The sequence below is a fragment of the Erythranthe guttata genome, chromosome 7 (genome assembly GCF_056151865.1).
Source record: "Erythranthe guttata isolate IM_541 chromosome 7, IM_541, whole genome shotgun sequence".
In the NCBI taxonomy this organism is placed as follows: domain Eukaryota; kingdom Viridiplantae; phylum Streptophyta; class Magnoliopsida; order Lamiales; family Phrymaceae; genus Erythranthe; species Erythranthe guttata.
The window spans coordinates 13,946,136-13,968,683 of NC_142539.1; the positions used below are offsets into that span (position 1 = coordinate 13,946,136).

Below are 22,548 nucleotides of genomic sequence, written 5' to 3' on the forward strand. Positions count from 1 at the left end.
TTTACTCATTTGTTAAGGTACGTTCTCATTATCGACAATCAACTTCGAATATTATTCTCTCAGCTATCTCTACGATCCGTACATCTGACTTGAGCGTCGGAGGGGTTTCCGCCGGATCAACCCCCGGCTTAGTTCACGTGTGCTCATTTTGTAGGGACCTCAGGATCATCAAGTTGTCAAGCTACCGATCCGCTTTGCTCTCCCAGCTCGTTTTCTATACTACCCTAGGTGAGCTATATTTTAGCATCATCACCATTGACTAATTTTCATAGGGTAATTTTTGCAAATGTTTTTAAAACGAGGGCTGTATCGGCCACTCAAGATTATATAATAAAACATCTCATACACATTGTCTAAAACAAAATGATCATATATATTTTATTCCAAAAGAATATTGCATTTAGCCCCACATGAAATAATATTGTTACAATTACCCCCTCTAGGGTGAAATTTGTATTTTTGAGGAATGTTCCATGGAATAAAATGATTAAGTTAAAACTCACACCGTAGGTGAACGATGTAAGATGACAACAAACTTCACAGGGCTTTTGGTGATAATGAAATGTGATTTTTTTTTAATGTAATTTATTTGTCCTTAGTTGAGGGGGTTTATCGTAATTTTATTATTCCTGAAATCAGTTATGGATAAACGAAATCAAAGGCTGAAAATACTCAGATTTCAAATGTAATGAAATACCAAAACTTCAAATGTCCTTAGTTGGAGTTATCATGAATCAGTTTGGACCCATGTTTTACTTGCTGTTCAAAACTTCCTCACTGCCTTTGATGTTCCGGATCCATTCCTAGACCGGGTAAAATATATATGGTAAATCTTTATCATACACACATCTACATTAGTCTGTGTAGATCAACCGAAAAAAATCATCCAATGTAATCTTCAGCAGGTGCGGCATAGAAATAACTGATGTCCTCCCTGTTGTGAGGATAAAACAAGTAAAGCTACTAAATATATTTGAGCTAATTGCACAGAACCCCATGTGTAATTTCGAATGGCCAAAAAAATCCTATTAAAATAATTAGCAAGAACCCCCTATGTTATTTTTTACGAAGCACATTGCCCCACATTTAATTTTTTGTTGTTGACTTAGATGAAATAATAAAATTATCCTCACTGAAAAATAAAACAAAATACTCAACCAAAATAAAAAATTGAAAATAATATCCCAAAAAAGAAAAAAACAAAAGGAAACAGAGAGAGAGAGAGAGAGAAGGTACTGTTGCTTCATCTTCCTGTTTTTGTTTTGGTTTTCATGGCAACTCTATTCTTGATCATATGTTTTGAACTTATCCGTGTACGAATCAGTGTTTACAGAGTTCAAGATCAATGAAAGAAGTAACTTGTTACGTCTTGTCGTCTCTTGAAGAAAAAAAAAAATTGGATTAATTTGAAGAAGATGACTTTTCTAGAAGTGCTAAGGCCTGAATTGAAAAACTTCATTTGGGTCTGAATTTTTTTTTCTTTTTTTTGTGAATGTGTAATTTCTGAAATTTATAATTGAAATGATATTTTGGTCTTTACAGGGTCAAAAATGCACACCCATACACAAAATCCGCCAGTGTAGCATACGATAAGTTGTTAAGGTCCTTGTTGCCTTTGACTAATTTTCATAGGGGGGCTTTGTTATCCCTTTCCCAAAAAAAAAACCGAGGGTTTTGTCGGCCATACATGATTACACATGATTGGTTTTTGCACAAAGAAATTACAATATAATCAAACATTTCCAATATAATCAAAAATCAAAAGAAATTACATTACAAGTTTTATAATCAAACTTTTAAACTTGTACAATATGAAGTACAAATAACAAAACCAAAAAAAAAAAAAAAAAGAAACACAAGAAAAGGGAATCCCAACTCTGTTCTTCAACTAGCTAGATAGTTCTTTTTTAATCTTATGCAATTCCTTAACAACATCTTTCATGGACATCCTATCGCTCGGCAATTCTTTCGAACACGACAACCCGATTCTCATAATAGAAGACACACATTTCTCGATCTTACTATTATTCTCGTCCGAGCCTCTTCCAATGTGAGGATCCACAATTTCCATTATACGATCAGGAAACGCCGCATTAACGAAATTGTGGAGATTGACATGTTCGTTAAACAAATCATCGGTTGGTATTTTATTCGTGAACATCTCCAAAACAAGAATACCGTAGCTATACACATCCCCTTTAGTCGAGATCGAGTTACTCATGCCATACTCTGCACGTAGATTCAAGAATTAATTATTCGATATAAAGCTTGTAGAAACAGAGTTTATTGAAGATGAGAAACAATTAATAATGAAGTTATATACCTGGTGGAACGTAACCGAAGGTACCATTGATTCCGATTGTGTTACTGCTTTCTTGCGTTGGAAGTATGCTTGAAATAATTTTCGCTAGACCGAAATCACTGACACAAGCCACCATATCTTGATCCAAAAGAACATTACTCGGCTTCAGATCGCCGTGAACAATTGTTGACTCGGTACCCGAATGGAGATATTCGAGCGCTTGAGCAACATCGAAGGCAATGTTGAGCCTCTCAGCCATGTCGAGGTTTCTAAGCTGTGCGTCCGATTCTTGTTCTTGTTCACGGTTGTAGTACAACCATTTATCTAAACTCCCGTTAGTTTTGAATTCGTAGACGATCGCTTTGAAGTCGTTTCCTTGGAAGTCTATGGTTTCACAAACACTCAATATTTTCACGAGATTTCTGTGTCTTATGTCTCTTAACGCATTGCACTCCGCCATGAAGCTCTTAGAGGCCCCTCTCACCACAAGATTCAGCACTTTCACGGCGATAGTTTTCATCCCGTCGTCGAGAATGCCTTTGTAAACAGAACCAAAACTACCGACACCGACTAGGCTAGTTTCGGCGAATCCGCCCGTTGCTTTAAGTATATCGGAATATGAAAGCCTCAAGAAAGGAACTCTATTCAAAGATGGCGGAGAAGATGTATTTTTTTTCGGTGTTCTTCTCTTGTAGAGAAAAACGACGAGGCATAGTAGTGCTGCAACTCCGGCTATTGGGATCACAATTTTTACGAGAGTAGGTAAGATTTTCTTCTTCGCGGAAACCGATGATGAAGTGCACGGACGAAGGTCCAACTCAAGAATTCCTCCACACAATTCATTGTTCCCTTGCAGGGAAATTGCGGTCTTATTTTTAAACACTCCGGTCGTCGGAACTTGTCCTTGGAAGCTATTGAAAGATAAATTCAATTGTTGGAGTTGTAGCAAATCAAGGAAACTCGGGATTGTCCCGGACAAATTATTTCGTGAAAGATCCAAATTTGTTAATCCCATCAATGAACTTAGGCCTTGAGGTATGTGTCCTTCAAGTAAATTGCCCTCGAGGTGAAGTTCTTCCAAGCTAACGCACTTTCCTAAAGAGTCGGGAATAAGTCCAGACAATCTATTGTTTGAGAAATCTAATCTCGCTAGATTTCTCAAAGACCCAACTTCAACTGGAATCGAACCCGTGAATGCATTGTAAGATAGATACAATGAAATAGAAATGGTGGAAATAAGAATCTCTGGAGGTATCGGGCCATTGAAGTTGTTTTCGGAAAGATCTAGTTGTAGCATGTTCGTGCAGTTACCAAGACTCTTAGGGATCGCCCCCGAAAAATTGTTTCCGCGCAAGTTTAATTTATTAATCAAACTCAAGTTTCCAAATAAAGATGGTAACTCACCGGTAAATCTATTTTCCGCCAAGTTTAGAATATTCAGATTAAAAAGTTTCCCAATGCCCGGAGGAATCGAACCCTCAAAGTAACTATTTGAAATATACAAGGAAGTGAGACCGACAAGGTTTTCGATACCCGATGGAATATTTCCACGTACTTGAGTACCCCCGATTCCCAAGTACTCAAGATAAACAGAGAGATTTCCGATGCTTTCGGGAATCGTACCATTAATAAATGGGCTTGAAAGGTCAAGAATTCGTAGTTGCGTGCAGTTAGTGAGTGATGAAATGAAACTGATATGATCTTCAATTAAGGTTTCCCCGGCGTATAAGGTAATAAGCCGCGATAGGCTTTCAAACATTGGCATGGGACCACTAAAATGGTTCAAAGATAACACGATGTTTTCAAGTAAAGACGCATTCGAGAGGGAAATCGGAAGACTCCCACTAAATTGATTCATCCCCAAACTCAGAAACCTCAAATTAGGTAGAGTGAGGCCTATATTAGAGGGTATTGAACCATAAAGACTATTAATATCAACATTAAAATACTCGATAGTAGATATATTGAAGAGACTCGGAGGAATGGTGCCTGTGAGATTGTTGTCTCCCAAAATAAGAAACCTTAGTCTCCGAAGTTGGGCCAAAGATTCCGGAATTTCCCCATTCAAGTCGCAAGACCTTAAACTAAGTCGTCTAAGAGATGTTAGGTTTCCAATAAATTGTGGGATTAGTCCTGAAATTTTGTTCTTGGCCAACCCTAGATCGCTTAGTTTCTCCAGAAATTGAAGCTCCGGAGGTATGGGCCCGGAGAGATTGTTGTCGATCAAGTTCATATAAATTAGATTTCTACATTGGGAAATATTCTTGGGTATTGTTCCTAGGAAAGAATTGTTGCTAACCTCTAGATACTCGAGTCGTCTTAGAAGACCGATTTCCTGAGGAATTCGGCCGTTGAAGCTATTGTTTTGGATATCGATTCGTCTAAGGAATGAGAGATTACCTACATGAGATGAGAGTGAACCAATCAAGCCTTGAGAATCCAAGTTTATGGCAACAACTCGGTTCGGAAGCTTACGACCACATGTGATTCCGTTCCACGTGCAGAAGTTTGTAGTTTGATTCCACGAGTTCAGAGCTCCGTTTGGATCGACATCAACGGCTTCTTTGATGGCCAATAATGAAAGTAAGTCTGTTGGTTGCTTCTGGAACATGCTGCTGGACTGTATAGGGCAAGAGAAAAAAAGATTAAGAAAGAAAAAATATTTATGGATTTTGCCATTGTTTCTTGAATGGTGGTGATGTTTGTTTCTTGATTTTGGCTGTGTGTGTGTGTATATATTCATAGCAGCATATGAAAATTCCAAGTCAACACCAAAGTCTACGCATGAATAAGTTTACTTGGACACATCTAAATCAAAGAAGACCTTGACTTCAAGACTCGAGTCTCTTTCTCATATATATATATATATATATATATATATATATATATATATATATATATATATATATATATATATATATATATATATATATATATTAATATTATTTTCCGTAAGCATCTTGCTCTTGAGGAATTACTCTTACAGTTTTTTTAGGGCAAATTGCACTGAGAGAGAGGCCCCAACAAAATTTGAGGTGAAATAACCAAAAGATCCTTCCATTAAGTATGTGCATCCACTACAAGAAAAATATTAATTAGTGACAACCAAGTATGTGCCAAGATGAATTTCATCACTAGAAAACTATATTAAGTGACAATGTATATGTTGTCACTTTAACTAAAATCTAAAGTGACAATATTTTATAAGTTATCACAAATGAGCATTAGCGACACAGAATTAGCGACAACGTAGTGACAACATTATATTGACACGAAATCTTATTTGTGACAATTTTATGATCTAATGTGACAACTTCTGTTGTCTCTAAAACACATTTTTGTTGTAGTGATCGCGTGTGCACCGAAAAATGAGAAGATTCGTTGGAATATTCCACTTAGGTGGTCATGTGCGTAAAAAAAGTGAGTTTGGGTGTGCCCTTGCAACTTTTTTTAGTTAAAGTGGCAAAGTGCAAAAACAGGCAAAGTTCAGGTGGCAAAATGCTATTAACCTAATTATTTATATAGCACACTTGGCCCATTATTCACTTGAGTGTTGATTTAATATAAAAAGACACAAATACCCCGAGGTTTTGCAATTACTAAATTCTTATATTTTATAAATATATTCATTATTTTATTTTTGTTATATCTTAATTATAAAAGTACAATGGGATTTTTTTTTATTATCATATAATTTATGTATCTATTTTAAATTATCTCTACGTCAAAAGAAAACTTAAATACCATTATTATGTATTTCTTTATTTTGTATTAAAAAAACTTACACTTCATTTAATTACCAAATTTTTAATAGTTTTTCAGTTAAATTGTTTAATAATTTTTTAATTTCTAAACAATCAAATTAAAAAGAAAATATATACATATAAATACAGTTTGGGGGACAATTTCATCATTTTATGTCCAAAAACCAGCTACCAACCGCACATTCAGCGAATGAACCACACGAAATTTAGCGGCAGATTTTCACTCGCGAAATTAAGCCGGAAGATTTCTGCTTTTAAAAAAAATTCACAGGGGGGTTTTTGCTAGTTTATTTATCAAAGAGAAAATTTTACTATTTAGAGATTATACCGAACTACTTTTTACAGTTTACTCATATCAATATCATTACACAACATATTCACTCCGGTAGTCCGGTCTGATTGTTAATTTTGCACTTAAACGTACCTTTCAATTGGAGCTTTTGGTGTATTTTAATGATAATTGGTGCTTGTCTTTTAGGTACAAATTGAAGAATTGGAAAAATATAGGGTAAAAACTGCAATTTTGAAGAAAATATGGGCTAAAAGTGAAGAAGTCAAAAATCTGATGAAATATAGCCCGGACGGCCGTCTGAGAAATACACTTAAATCTCAGACGGCCGTCTGAGAAACAGAGGCGGTCTCTGCTTTTGAGACGACCGTCTGAGAAACAGAGGCAGTCTCTGCTTTTGAGATGGCCGTCCGAGTTTTAGTACAAAATTCGGGATGACCGTCCGAGATTACGAAGAGGCGCAGTAAATGAATCCTAATTGCACAAGAAAACTACCTTCTTTTCCAAATTTTCCACCCTATATAAGACCAAGCCAAGCACACAATTGAGGATCCATCTTTTTACGCAAATTCAAGAGCAAAGAAGATCAGCGAAGATTCAAGCATAGTTTTTCTTATTTAATTTTTTTTTTCTTTACCATAAGAATCACGAGTAGCTAAGTTTTTATTTCTAGGATTTTATTTTGAACCCTGTGTGGGATTTACGAACCTTTTCTATGATTTTATGCAAGTTTTAATTTCGGATTATTTCTTCTACTTGTTTTATTAAGTTCATGAAACTGAACACTTTATGTGCTTTTATGTTATTGTTAATCGCAGGTATCGGAAGATCAGGTTAATATTTAGATTTGTGGTAGAAGAGCCTTTGTGGTATTAACATAGGAATATAGTTAATCTCTTAGGTAGCCACTATTGATATTTGTGCTTAATGTTGTGTTCTGGAATTAATTGCGTAGGAATACAGTGATTGAATCTAGAGTATTAATCGTAATACACACAGAAGCGGGTTATTATTAATTTAGTATCTCAGTTTAATAATTCGGGTTAATTGCTTGCATAATTGAAAGAATTGGGGGAATAATAATCACATAGGGGGAAGAATAAAATCCTAGGCTCGTTTTCTCTGATTAAATCTTCGTTTCAAATTGCTTTCTTGTTTTTGCTTGTTTTTTAATTTATTTTAATTTAGTTAATTCTCTGTAAAGTCGACTGTGTAGGGTGGGCTTGATCATAATTGCTAGGATTAGCGTCTAGGATTAAATAATTAAATATTCTCTGCAGGATCGATACTTGGACTTAAAAAATCCACTTTATTATTTGTATTATGCGTGCACTTGCGTGTAGGTATTACCACCAACAAGGTTTTGGCATCGTTGCCGGGAAATATTTTAATTATTTATTTTAGGGTAAAATACACTTTGCATCCCTGTACTATGGAAAAAGTCGCATTCACCCCCTATAGTATCTAAAACTACAAACAACCCACTGCTCTTAACCATTCCGCTAGTCAAAGCTGATGTGGCAAATTGACCATATTTTCTCGAATTTCTGGACAATTTCACCCCTTTTAGCCTATTATTCCATACAAAGAAAACCATTATTATGCAAATCTCATAAATATCATATAAAAAATAAAATTCAGTTCACAAACTCAAAAAATTATCAAAAACCATTTTCAATTATAATTATGAATTAAATCTTTCAAAAAATTGGCAAATATATTTAAAACAAATAAACTATTTCATTTATGGAAATTCCGCAAAATATTAAATACGAAATTATAGAAACAATAATAAGTTTGTAAAATTACGAAAAAAATTCGTGTGAAAGTTCGAAAAAATATTTTAAATTACTTATATTTTCTTCATGTTTATAATGTTCTAAATATCCTCTCAAAAAAAAATGTTCTAAAAAAAAAAGAAAGAAATTGTACCCATTAAATATTAGCAAACTGAACACAAATCAAGGAAAATCATTCACCAAAACCAACAAAAAACATAAATTTAGCCGACTCAAGAATACACGACTCAAGAAGGGTAAGAGTGGTGAGTGGAGGGTAAGACAAAGTGAGTGAGTGGGAAGGCGGCGGAGATGGTGGTGCTAGTGGTGGCGGCGGAGGGGATGGGGAAGAAGAATGGCTGCTGACAATAGAGAAGATAGGGAAAAATATTGGTCGGTTATTCTTGCAAAGGGAGAAGGTACAAAGGTAAATGCATGTTGATTTTTAACGGTGTGAATTTCTTGACCATTGACTGTTAAAAGTAAGGAGTTGTTTGTAGTTTTCGATAGTATAGGGGGGTGAATATGATATTTTCGATAGTACAGGGGTGCAAAGTGTATTTTACCCTTAGCTCTAAATTTGAACAATTTTCACGATTCACCCATTTAATTTTTATTTTATTTTATATTTTGTTTTAGGTACTGTGTATGCGCAGGAGACTCGATCTTGCTAGAGAACCGTTTGATCCCGAAATCGAACGTAATTTTCGAGCCGCTGCGAGACGTCAACGCGCAAACAATATAATGGAGGACGACGAACGCAGAAACGCAGAGGGTAATTTACTCATGTTCCAATATTTAACACTTCTGGTCCTTTAAGTCAATTTACCGTTAGTCCGTTAGTTAAGGCAGTCATGGAACACGCTTGATCCCGTTAGTTTTAACGGAAAGTTGACCGAAATGACTAAAATTGTTGAATTTTTGAAACACAAGCGACCAAATGTGTTTTTTGTGAACATGAGAACCAAATTTGAAATCGGTACAAACTTGAGGGACGAAAACTGTATTTTTTCCTGCAAAAGAACCATATGTATGTTCAACATTTAAACATAGAAGGTTCAAAAAAAACTATACATGCAAAAATATGTATGTTCCCATTTAAACAAGCGACAAACAGAAGAAACAAACAAATACATGGAACCACAACACAAAGGAAAAAAAAAATTTAATAAAAAATATGAAAGACCTTAATTTATTTTTTTATTTATTGAATTTTGAAAATTACATTCCCAGAAAGTATAAAGGTCTTTAGTTACACCATCTTATTGAGAAAATCACATAAACTCCTATATATTTATAGGCCATTACATCAAAGTACTTGCCATATAAATTACCAGCTATACTGTTTAATCAAAGTACTCGGCGTCGGAGGATATTGAAATCCTTGGTAAATACCATCGGGCAATGCAGCCCAATAGCATATCCCGTAAGGACACCGCGAGTCGGGCCAATCGTAATTAAAAACATCGAACGATGCACTTTTCCCATTCCACACGAGATGGCAGAAGAACAAAGTGTTGAAACTAGTGCAAAAGTGCCAATGAAAATCTTGATTTGGTGCGAGTGTGTGGTTTCCTAGATCGTCGTCGTGTGATTGACAACGTAAAAATAATTGTGGGGTATTTTGAGGAAGGTTACTGACGACATGGACCGTGATTTCTGACGAAAAGGCACAGTTACGTTCCTCCGATGCCGTTGCTTGGAGAACGATCGTTAAAAGGATGAAAAGTTGCGACAGTTGTTTACGCGTAATATGAGAAAACATGGTTTCGTTTTGAATTTCGGACTTTTGATATTTTGACATTTTTGTGTGTTGATTTGTGTTGGTTTTATAGATGAACAAGTTTGGTCATGGCATACATTGCGAAAATCTTGGTTCGAAATCGAACAAATCGGACAATATGAATCCATCTCACACTCACAAATACTAGGTGAGTGATTATTTAGATATTGATGTTATTTTGTTGGAAACAATAATTTAGGTTAACTATTTTAAATGGTATTGAAAAAATCGGTATAGGAATTACAAAATCTATTAATATCTATTTATACAAATTGGTAAATGAAATATAAAAATTAATTATACATGTATAATATAGCAAATGGAAGAGGTACCATCCTACCATAAACCATCAGAAAGTCACCATAAATTAATTTATAAATCTACCATATATATGTTATAGCAAATGGAAGAATTACCATGTATTATTATTAATATATGAATTTCGAAATTTGATTTTTATCCATATGATAGCAAATGAACAAATTATCAGAAATCAAATATGAACTTCGAAATCTATATATAAACTGTAGTATATGTTCATAAGTCATACCTTATTGGTGCAGAGTTCAAACATCCAAAGAAATTTGATTTATTTAGTTGGGCAAATTGCACTTACGCCCCCTCAAGAATCTTTTTTGCACTCCCCCCCTCAAAACACAAAAACGAGACGGTTAATAATTATGAAAAATATGTTTTAACAAGACGGAATGTGTGTTGTTAAAAGTCCATTTTCATGTAGTATTGTGAATTGAATGCATGTGAGAGGCACATGCCATTTTTCATCCAAGTTGACTGCAAAATAAACGGCGGACCAATTTTGTTAAAAAATTGCATGATTAAGGACTAATATTGTAACTCCAAAATGCTTAGTGACAGTTTTAGAAAAGTAGATAAAGTATCAGGACAAAAAATGTAATTTTCCCCCCAAAAAACCCTCTAACAGTTGACCAAGTTTATTAACATAAAAATGTGGGATGTTTATAATGCCCCGTAAGTTAAATAAACCACCAAAACCGCCTCAAGCATGGTGGGATTACCAAAGAACCCCCTCATGTGTCCATAATTACTAAAAACTCCCTAAAGTTTGTTACCATCTAAGAGTGTATTGTCCTTTAACTTAAAGAACAAATATTGTGTATTGTCTTGGAAGGTTTGAAGCATTTGACAACCCATTGCTGATTCCAACACCGGCGGTCGGTGGTTTACGAGCTCGTCTAGTCACATTCATAAGGATTTTCAATGACATCTCAACGACACTCAACTTTTCAGTGATATTTATAATATCAATATTATTATGTACATTATATTACAAGTGAATGAACAAATATAACCGTCGAACTTCGTTGATTCCAATTCAAATTTTATTTTTAATTTGGAACAAATTTTTTCATTATTAATTTTTGAAATTTTGGTTTATACTTTTTACTTATTTTTTTGGGGGGACGAAATTAGAATTAGAAAATGTTTTTGGACGGATTTAATATTTTGTCGAAAGTGCGCAATTCAGCCGTAATTTGAACCCACTAAATTTGAAAGATCTACTAGAAACAAAAGAAATAAATAACAGAGGGAGATATAGATTTGTTCGACCCTACACCCGGTGATAAATACCGGGTGGGTCTTCTGCTGCCACGTGTCTCTTTTTTATATTTTATAATAGATTCTCCGCTTTACCTTTATGAGTTTTAGAAAAATAAAAAAAAACATGTGGCAGCAGAAGATCCACGTGGTGTTTATCACCAGATGTAGAGTCGAAGGAACCGGGAGGTATACTAAATAAAAGAAGTTTTAATACTTTATTTGTTATACGGTTAAACACTCACAAGATCATAATTAACCTCCTCTTCAATGATGAACGTTATAATAAAACTCCTCATACACATCGTCTAGAACAAAATGATCATTTTTTATTCCAAAACAATATTGCAATTAGCCCCTCATGAAATAATATTAATACAGTTAGAGCAACTCCAATGGTAGGTATTAAAATGAGACATCTAAATCCTTAATTAATGCTTGAAATAATACTTTGATATTCGAAAAAACTTATACGCTCCAACCCGTACGAATCAATAAATTATTTTATTTTTATAAACATATTAAACATAAATTAATAGATCTATTTGGTCCCTATTCCATAAGAATTTGTTCGAAAATTTATTATTTCCACGTTGAAATTGCAGTTCCTAATTTCTAGGAATATTTGATACATGGTTTTTTTTGGTGCATTTTTGCACCTCTAGGAGAGGAAGTATCAAAAAAACTACCCATTTGGTGCTTCGGTTGGAGAAGAAAATTTAAATTTTGGGAATCAAAATGGAAGTTTTATCATTTAATACTCCATATGATTCCCCCATTGAAGTTGCTCTTACCCTTGAGGGTTAAATTTGTACTTTTGAGGAATGTTCCATGAAATAAAAATCAAACGGGATAATGTTAAACGACAACAAACTTCAGGGGACTTTTGGTAATAATAGAAATGTGATTTTTTTTTTTTTTTTTTTTTTTTTTTTTTATTTTATGTAATTTGGCCTTAGTTAATGGGGTTTATCGCGTAATCTTATTATTCCTGAAATGAATTATGGATATACGAAATCAAAGGCTGTAAATACTCAAACTTGACATGTAATGAAATACCAAAACTCTGGTAGGAGTTATCATGAATTAGTTTGTACCCCGTTTCTATTCTATGCTACACCAGATGAAATAAGATTGGGTAGATGTTTACCATTTATATACACACGAACACACGCATGCACCTACATTGATGTGTGTAGATCAACGGAAAAAAAAATCACCTTGTGTAATCTTCACCAGGTGCAGCATAAAAATAACCGATGCCCCCCCTGTGAGGATAAAAAACAAGTAAAGCTACTAAACAATAAACATATTTGAGCTGATTGCACAAAAATGGCTCCACTTTTGATAGTTGGGATTTTTCAGATCTAGGATGATGATGAGAGATTTGATATTGGAGATGGCATGAGCAAGGTGGAAAGGATTGAGAGGGGCGGTGGAGGGAGTAGCTTCGTCACCGGTCCTGGAGAAGGAGAGAGGCGACGGCGGCCGAGGGGAGGGTGGTGGTGACAACTGTTAAGATTAGCAAGAACTCCATTGTTCTAGAAAACTCTCCGGAAGTCTTTTCACTAGAAGCTTCATTAGGCCAACTAATTTTAATTATAACATTAATTAGGTTGGTGGATTTAATTAGTGTTCCCAAACCACCGCCTTTGTTATGTATAAATAGGCATGAGGCCAATGTAATGTGGAATAGAGAGAAAATTGCAGTAATCAAAAAGTGTATTAATTTATCTTATTTCTCTACAAGTGGTATCAAGAGCAGGCTTTTTGGGATCGTCTTCGAGGTGCTTCTTACAATACTTTGCCACATCCAAGTGCCGTCAAAAAGCAGCCAGGGACTGTGAAGCTAATCGATTAGGGATCGAGCTTACTTGGTTAGGGTTGACCAAGTTACAATGACAGATATGGCGATGTCGGTAAATGGAATCGAAAAATTGAATAACAACAATTACAATACATGGAGCATCCGTATGCAATTTTACTTGCTTGGACAAGATATCTGGAGTATTGTTGGAGGAGGCGAGACTCAACCACCAACCGAAGAAGAAGAACTAAAGAAATGGAAGGTTCGAGCCGGAAAAGCAATGTATGCTCTCTCAGTTGCCGTGGAGGACGACTTACTGCACCGCATCAAAGATGCAAAAACACCAAAGGAAGCATGGGATACTCTCTCTGGTATATTTGCTCGAACAAATGACGCCAAGCTACAGCAGCTCGAGAACGAGTTGTTGTCGATCTCGCAACGTGACTCGTCGGTAGGTGAGTACTTTACCAAAGTAAAATCCTTATGCTCAGAAATTTCGAAGCTAGATCCTCAAAATTCAATTACTGAGACGAGGATAAGAAGAATTATTATTCATGGTTTACGGCCCGAATTCCTTGGTTTGGTTACGGCAACTCGCGGATGGGCTCAAGAACCAACATTAAATGAGTTGGAGAATATATTGGCGAATCAAGAGGCCTTAGATAAACAAATGTCTAAAACCTCGATCAATGACGAAGAGAAGGCTCTCTTCAGTGGAAGAAGATATAGCCAAAAAGAGCAACGAAGTGCTAGATATAACAACGATGGATCTAATGAGAACCTGGGAAGGTGGGATAGAAGACCACAAGAAAGAAGTCCACAGCAAGGGGGAGGACTACAGGGCCAAACTGAATCAAAAGAAAAGATATTACGTCGCAAAAATAATCAATGTTACAACTGTGGGAGGAATAATCACTATGCACGAGATTGCCGATATAAACGGGAGGAAGGAAATATAGCGACCTCTTTATGCCCTCAAAATGAGAGCGACGAAGAATGGGATTTTCAAGCATCGTTTGCCGTCGAAGCATTATACGTAGAACCAGTTGAGACAATGGCACTTTCCTGCATAGAAGAAGAGCCTGCACTTGTCACGGAAAGCCCGAAAAAGGTCAATTATGATGATGATTGGATTGTAGATTCCGGATGTTCGAATCACATGACTGGAGATAGGAAAAAACTACTGAGCATGTCTAAATATGAAGGAGGAAGAGTCGTAGTCACGGCTGATAATTCCAAGCTACCAATTACCCATGTTGGTAGAACAGTGGTTACACCTCGCCACAGCCCGGGCCAAGTACACTTGCAAAATGTATATCATGTACCAGTTATGACAAAGAATTTACTCTCAGTGTCACAACTAACGGCGTCGGGAAATTATGTATTATTTGGGCCCAATGACGTGAAGTTATATTCAAAGATCAAGGTAACTGGTACACCTCTTATGGAAGGACGAAAAGTAGAATCCGTCTATGTGATGTCAGCTCAAGAAGCCTATGTTGATAAAGCTCGAAGCCATGAAACTGCAGACCTATGGCATGCGCGATTAGGGCATGTTAACTATCTCAAGTTAAAGGTCATGATGACGAAATCTTTGCTAAAGGGGCTTCCTCAATTAGATGTTCGAGAGAGTACAGTTTGTGCAGGCTGCCAATATGGGAAAGCACACCAACTACCTTACAAGGAGTCAAAATTCAGAGCAAAGGATCCTCTCGAGCTAATCCACTCAGATGTATTTGGTCCGGTGAAACAACCATCTATAGGTGGCTCTCGGTACATGATCACATTTATTGACGACTTTTCCAGGTACGTGTGGGTACACTTCATGAAAGAAAAATCTGAGGCACTAGTCAAGTTTAAGAAATTTAAAGAAGATGTGGAAAATGAATTTGGTTATAAAATAAAATGTCTACGGACCGATAACGGAGGCGAGTACACATCTTTGGAATTCATAAACTATCTCAAGGAGTGTAAGATACGTAGACAACTGACTTGTCCGAGTACTCCACAACAAAATGGTGTAGCGGAGCGGAAGAATAGGCACCTTGCTGAGACATGTAGGAGCATGTTACATGCGAAGAATGTGCCACCACGATTCTGGGCAGAATGTATGAACACTGCTGCCCACGTGATTAACAGGCTGCCTCAAGCAACACTTGAGTTTGTCTCGCCATACGAAAAGTTATGGAAGACTAAGCCCACGGTAAGTCATTTTCGCGTATTTGGGTGCGTATGCTATGTTTTTGTTCCAGACAATCTACGCAATAAATTTGATAAGAAAGCAATACGGTGTATATTTGTGGGATATGATAATGAAAGAAAAGGGTGGAGATGTTGCGACCCAAGTACAGGAAGATGCTATACTTCTCGAAATGTGGTGTTCGATGAGTTATCGTCATGGTGGTCTCCCCAAGAAATAACATTACCGGATTCAAAAGAAATTGAGGAAGAATTGAGAAGGAATATTGAAGAAAATGAAGGTACTGAGCATTCACCAACCGAGGCAGATGTAGATGCCATGCAACCGGAATAAGACAAGTCACCATGGAAAACTGGAGTACACCAAACTCACGAAGAAGAACAAATGAGTCAATTTGAGGAGACACGAGAAGAACCACGTGAAAATGAGGTACAACTTAGAAGGTCTACGAGGCAACGAAAACCAAATCCAAAATATGCCAATGCAGCAATGGTAGAGGAGCACATGATAGAAGAGCCTATGTCGTACGAGGAAGCAGCTTCAAATGACGAGTGGAAGAGAGCCATGAAAGAAGAAATGGATGCGTTGGAGCAAAATGAAACATGGGATTTGGTACCTAAACCAAAAGACGTGCAGCCCATATCATGCAAATGGGTCTACAAAGTAAAGAGTAAGCCAGATGGCTCAATCGAACGATGTAAAGTAAGGTTGGTGGCTCGAGGTTTTTCGCAAAAGTATGGCATCGATTACGAAGAAACATTCAGCCCAGTCGCAAAGATGACTACAGTACGCGTTTTGCTAGCCCTCGCAGCAAGCAAGCAATGGAAGTTGTGCCAGATGGATGTGAAAAATGCATTTTTGCATGGAGAACTAGATCGAGAAATATACATGGAACAACCTCAAGGCTTCGAGAGCAAAACTGATCCAGATTATGTGTGCAAATTAAAGAAGGCACTTTACGGTTTAAAACAGGCGCCACGAGCATGGTATGGAAAAATTGCGGAGTTCCTTATCCAGAGCAACTACACCATGGCACTAGCAGATTCAAGTTTATTTGTGAGAACTCAGAATGGAAAGAAGGCAATCGTGCTAGTGTACGTGGATGATCTAATCATAACCGGAGACGACGAGAAGGAAATACATCAAGTCCATGCCAACTTATCAGTACGTTTTCACATGAAAGCACTCGGAGAACTAAAACACTTTCTCGGTCTTGAAGTAGAAAGAGACGGCGAATGAATATTCTTGTGTCAGCACAAGTATGCAAAGGAATTACTTGAAAAATACGGGATGACGGAGTGCAAACCTGTCTCTACTCCTATCGAAGTAAATGCGCGATTATGCTCTGCCGAAGGAAAAGAATTAGAAGACGCTACAATGTACAGACAAATAGTCGGCAGCCTCATCTATCTCACAATAACCCGACCAGATTTATCATATGCAGTAGGCATAGTGAGTCGATTTATGCAGACCCCAAAAAAACCTCACTTGGAAGCTGTAAGAAGAATATTGCGGTACGTGAAAAGCACGATTGACTACGGGATTCTGTACAAGAAATGCGAGAAATGTGAGATTATTAGATATTGTGACTCTGACTATGCTAGTGATCACGACACACGGCGATCGACGTCAGGATATGTCTTTAATATTGGATCTGGACCAATCTCGTGGTGCAGCAAACGACAACCCACAGTTTCATTATCAAGCACCGAGGCAGAGTATCGTGCGGCAGCTATGGCAGCTGTTGGGTGCTAAATACCAACACGCAAGTGCACGTATCGCAAACAAGTAATAAAGTGGACTCGTGAGAGTCGGATGTCGATCACACAGGGAATACGCAAATTACCTAATCCTAAGTACCAAATTCTAACAATTATGATTTTTATCCAGCCTACGCAAGTTTGTCAAATTAAATCAATTAAACAACTAAACTAATTAAGAAAGCAAATAACACGGGAAAATATCAATTAAAACGGACCTAGGATTTTATCTTCCCCCTATGCAAGAATTGCTCACCCAAATTCCCTCAATTATGAAATTTATGATTCATGATTATTAACCCGAGACACTAATTTACTCATAACCCGCTGTCGCGTGTATTATGAGTCTATTATTCATAAACGATTCACTATATGTCTATGCAAACCAATTATAAATAAAGCATTAACTAACAAGTCTCGTAAATGGCTACCTAAGGTGATATCTGTATGTCTACGACACCACATGCAATTGACACACTCATCCGGTGAAAACTACTCGAAGGCTCTTCTACTTACCGTCTAATTATCGAAATAGCTCTGTCGAGTCAATCCCAATAATCACAGATGAAGCACATAAATTGATCAAGTTCATGCACTAACAATCATAACAAGTAGAAGAAATAATCATAAAATCATAATTGCATAATCTCAAGAAAAAGGGTTCGCAATCCCTACATAGGGTTCCAACAAAATCCTAGATTAAAAACTTAGCTACTCATGTTCTCTACGAAAAACATAATAAAAACATAAAAAGAATGGATTAAGAAAAGATAGATAAAAGAAGAATTGTGATGAAGAGTAGTCAGTTCTCTCGCTCCTCTCGCTCCAAGGTTGTCTCAAAAAATCTTCTAATTCGTGCTTGGTTTGGGCTTAAATAGATGTCCCAACTTGGTAGATGATTTTAGGTTTCCTTGTGTGATTAAAAGTCCAAAATTGTCTCCCGCGGGTGTTGGCACGGCCGCGCGAAAATCAGTGCAATTCTCGCACGGCCGCGCGAGAATCACCGGACCTTCTGTCCAAATTCAGCATTTGGCACGGCCGTGCCAAAAATAGGCTAATTTTGGCACGGCCGTGCGGGCCTGTTTTCAGCCAATTTCAGCATATTTTTTATTATTTCACTTTTGGCCCATATTTTCTCCAAATTTGCAGTTTTGACCCCAAACTTTTCCAATTCTTCAATTTATACCTAAAATACAATAAATCAACTTTTTAAGCACCAATTATCGTTAAATCACACCAAAAGCTCAAATAAAAAGGTACAATAAAGTATAAAAATAAATACTTAACACACCCCCAAACTTGATCTTTTGTTTGTCCTCAAGCAAAAACTAGCAACTTTCACAGCAACACTTTCAACAAATGCCTCTCATCACATAGATTAATGGTCAATTTCATGTTTTCAGAACTTGCAATTATCATGACAATTCTCAAAAATTTACAAGCTCGTAATTCAATGATACGTATTCACTCACCATTGCTAAAAACCACAAACCATGCTATCGCTTCAAGTATCCCATATTTGTACATTAAAAATTGAGAAAATTTATACTTACATATTAATATTCAACTCCAAATACTCACCAAATTTCTTTACTCGGCTAGTATCAAATAATTGAGCTATTGGGATCATTGGGACTTTTTGGCTTTCAAATGTTGGGCTTTTTGGTTCGAGGTAGGAGATATGGGTATAGGTGGCTATGCTTCTTGAATTGAGGTGATTACGCCAAATTTTGATAGATAGGCGTTTGAAACAATGAATTCACCTCTAAGGACTCTAATAAACTCGATTCTTAAGAGTTCAAAAGTCTCCACTTTTGCTCTTAAGACACTGGATCGAGCTGTCAAAACAATTCAACAACTAGTCCTTCCCCTTCTAGTCTCTTCTTCTCCTTTTCTTTCTTCTCTTTTTTTTTCTTTTTTTTTTTTTTTTTTTTTTTTTTTTTTTTTTTTTTTTTTGAAAGAAGAAGAAGGACCTTATAAAATTTTCCAACCGAACTCCAAAGGGTAATTTTTCAAGAATCTCCATTTATTCTACCTTATGCACATTGGCTAAAAGAAAGAACACCGTTTCTCCAAGGCTCAATCAAGGTTCGAATGATAAAAAAATTAAAGGTAGGCTTGAAAGGCTCAAACGGTTCAAAGATGGCCCAAATCACTTCCCAATTTACTCAACAATTTAATATTTCACTTTGTAAATTCATAAGACAAGTTCTAAAACCGAATAGCATATGATATAACATAAATTAACTCAAATTTTAAAACACAAAACTTTCAACCAAAGCAACGCATAATTCGAGATTCCTAACAATGACTCCTTCTTACGACACTTTGAATCAAAAGCTCACCAAAATTCGATCAAAATCAAGATAAAACAAGCAATTTCATCATTAAACATTGACCATCTTTCATCATCACGATTCATCGAAGCATATATCTCAAGCACATTTTTTTTTAAAGCAATAAATAAACTAAAACAACTAAAATAAAAAAAAAAAAAAATCCTAAGGCATGCAAACTAAAAAATTAAAGCACATAAACAAGTAATTATCCACCCCCAAACTTAAAATTTACATTGCCCTCAATGTAATTAACACGAAGTTTAAGGATAGAATACACCTGAATAAGTCGTTTTGGCCATGTCCGGGCTGCTCTTCCACCCTCGCCTTTATTATGCTTCAGTTGAGGTTCGCACGGCCGTATGAGCTGCAAAATTGCGATTTTTGGTCCTAGAAATTAAAAACATGTTTAATTTGTTAGTTTGCATGCTTATAAAATAAATAAACGAAATAAAACAAGAAAAATAAATTAAAACGAAAATCTCGGGTTGCCTCCCGAGAAGCGCTAAGTTTATAGTCTTCAGCCAGACTTTGTTCCTGCTCTTCAATTCCTTAGCTTTTGAACCCATCTCCTTACTTCCTTTTGGAGAAAGTCTTGAATAAATGGGTTGATCCGATTCTTCTTTCGATTGGTTCGCTTAGGATTGCCCTTGAATTTATTCTTCTTGATGTCATGAGGCTTGCCAACATTGTCTTTTATCACGGTGTTTTGAGTAGGTGTTGTAACCAACTCAACCTTTTTCTTGTGTTCTCCTGCATGCACATTAGTATCCACAAAAAAATTTAAATCATGTAATTTAACAGGAAAAAGTTTAGAATCACTTACCTCATCAAGAAGATAACATCCATTAGCCGTAATAGGCTTTTCATCCACCCGGTACACCTTGAAGATCACTGTTTCGTCCCCCACACTCATTCTTAGCTCTCTCTTCCCTACATCAATAATTGACCTACCGGTTGCTAAGAAGGGGCGTCCTAAGATGAGGGGAATATTTTCATCTTCCTCTATGTCTAGTACTAGAAAATCGGCCGGGAGTATAAACTTATCTACCTTGACCAACACATCCTCCACTATACCTAAAGGGTGAATAAAAGATCTATCGGCTAGCTGCAAGGTCACGGACGTAGGCTTAATTTCTCCTAAATTCAATTTCTCATAAATTGATAAAGGCATTAAATTTACGCTCGCCCCTTGATCACACAACGCCCGCCCAAAATACCTAGTACCTATTGTGCATGGAATGGTACAACTGCCCGGATCTCTAAGCTTCGGTGGAATTTTATTTGCAAGGATAGCACTACTTTGCTCATTGAGGTCTATGATTGCTGCACACTCCGGAAGCCTCATCTTTTTCGATACAAGTTCCTTTATAAACTTAACCCAATTCGGCATATGCTTAAGTGCCTCAACAAAAGGAATATTAACATGCAATTTTTTAAGATAATCCAAAAATGACTGAAATTGCATATCAAGCTTAGAGTTTTGAAAACGTTGAGGGAAAGGTACCTTGGGAGTAGGTTCACTTACTGTGATCTTTGTGTTGCTTGGCCCGACCTCGGTTTTTTCCTTGGGCTCCTCTACAATAGGCGGTGGTGCAACGGACTTTTTAGGAACTTCCTCTAATTGCCTCCCATTTCGCAAACTCACTGCATTGCACTGCTCGATGTTGCTCTTTCGAGGATCTTCCGTATTCGACGGCAGTGCTCCCAACGTCCTCGCGTTTAGTTGGGTTGCAAGTTGCCCCATTTGTGTCTCAAGGTTCCGAATGGATGCTTGAGTCGCCGTCATGAATTGTGCTAAGATGTCAGCGAGGTCAACTCCTTGCGGTGGAGCTTGAGGTGGTGCTTGCCTTTGTCCTTGCTGATTTCCTCCCCATCCAAAGTTGGGGTGATCTTTCCATCCCGGATTATAGGTGTTGGAGTACGGGTTCCTCTGTTGTCGATTAGTGTCATGCACATAATTTAGAGACTCCGTTTCTTCTACGCACTGGTTGGGAACTTGGACTGCATGGACTTGTTGAGTTTGCAATGCTGCTACTTGCTTCGATAGCTTCTCCAATTGGGCCGTGATTGCAGTGACTCCGTCTAGCTCCAAAATTCCTCCCGTCTTGACTGCTCCGCTATTCGACCGGTCCGATGCCCGCATGTATTTGTTTCGAGCGATTCGCTCCAAGAGTTCGTATGCTTCGTCATAGGTCAAACTCATGAACATACCTCCAGCTGCAGAGTCGAGCACTGTCCTCGAGTTGTCTTGCAGTCCGTCATAAAATATTTGAAGTTGCCGCCACTCTTGAAGACCATGATTGGGGCATCTCCGAATTAATTGTTTGAACCGCTCCCACGTCTCGAATAATGCTTCACCGGCATCTTGTATGAAATTTTGTATTTCTCTCCGGATTCTCTCAGTTTTTGTTGGGGAGTTGTATGTGTTCATGAAGAGTTGTTCTAGTTGGGACCAAGATGAGATGGAGTGTGGTGCACGAGTTTGTAACCATTCTCGGGCTGCCCCTTGTAAAGAGTGCTTGAACAGGCGGAGTTGCAGTGCTTCGGGTGATACTCCGTTCATCTTGTGCGAATCACATGTTTCGAGGAAGTTGACCAAGTGGAGATGCGGATCTTCATGAGCTAATCCGCTGAATAACCCATTGTTTTGGAGCATAGTAAGGAGTCCCGCTCGAATTTCGAAATTGTTGGCTTCAATGGGGGGCTGCTGGATGCTTGATTGGAACCCATTAAGCGTTGGAACGGTGTACTCATGCAGTGCTCGTTGACGCGGTGGTGGATTAATTAGCTGGCGTTGCTCTTGCTCATTGACGACTTCCCCAACCGCAATCGGTATGCGCCCTTGGTCATCTTCCCTACGATTATTCTCTTCTTCCATTCGCATAAAAAGTACCTAAACAAAAATAATAAAAATAAAATAAGCAAAGAAAATAATTAAATCAAATAAA

General features: G+C 37.1%; 1 protein-coding gene and 1 non-coding gene across 2 annotated transcripts; one reads left to right on the forward strand and one right to left on the reverse strand.

The window, feature by feature from the left end:
- Positions 1-1,726: 1,726 nt before the first annotated feature.
- On the reverse strand, positions 1,727-5,036 carry LOC105953853 (uncharacterized). The gene is made up of 2 exons (XM_012977531.2): positions 2,324-5,036; positions 1,727-2,229 (listed from the first exon to the last, which is right to left on the reverse strand). Exons 1-2 carry the CDS (start codon positions 4,911-4,913, stop codon positions 1,889-1,891), a joined length of 2,931 nt encoding a protein of 976 aa, XP_012832985.2. The 5' UTR covers positions 4,914-5,036; the 3' UTR covers positions 1,727-1,888.
- Positions 5,037-21,891: 16,855 nt separating this feature from the next.
- LOC148769766 (small nucleolar RNA R71) lies at positions 21,892-21,998 on the forward strand. The gene has a single exon (XR_016032331.1). It is a non-coding gene; the product is annotated as a small nucleolar RNA R71 (small nucleolar RNA).
- The last annotated feature ends 550 nt before the right edge of the window (positions 21,999-22,548 follow it).

Excerpts from the sequence above, each read along its gene's own strand:
- LOC105953853 (XM_012977531.2), bottom strand. The coding sequence starts at position 4,913 with ATGTTCCAGAAGCAACCAACAGACTTACTTTCATTATTGGCCATCAAA. Across the intron at positions 2,230-2,323 it reads CTTCGGTTACGTTCCACCAG|AGTATGGCATGAGTAACTCG; the intron begins GTATATAACTTC and ends ATCTACGTGCAG.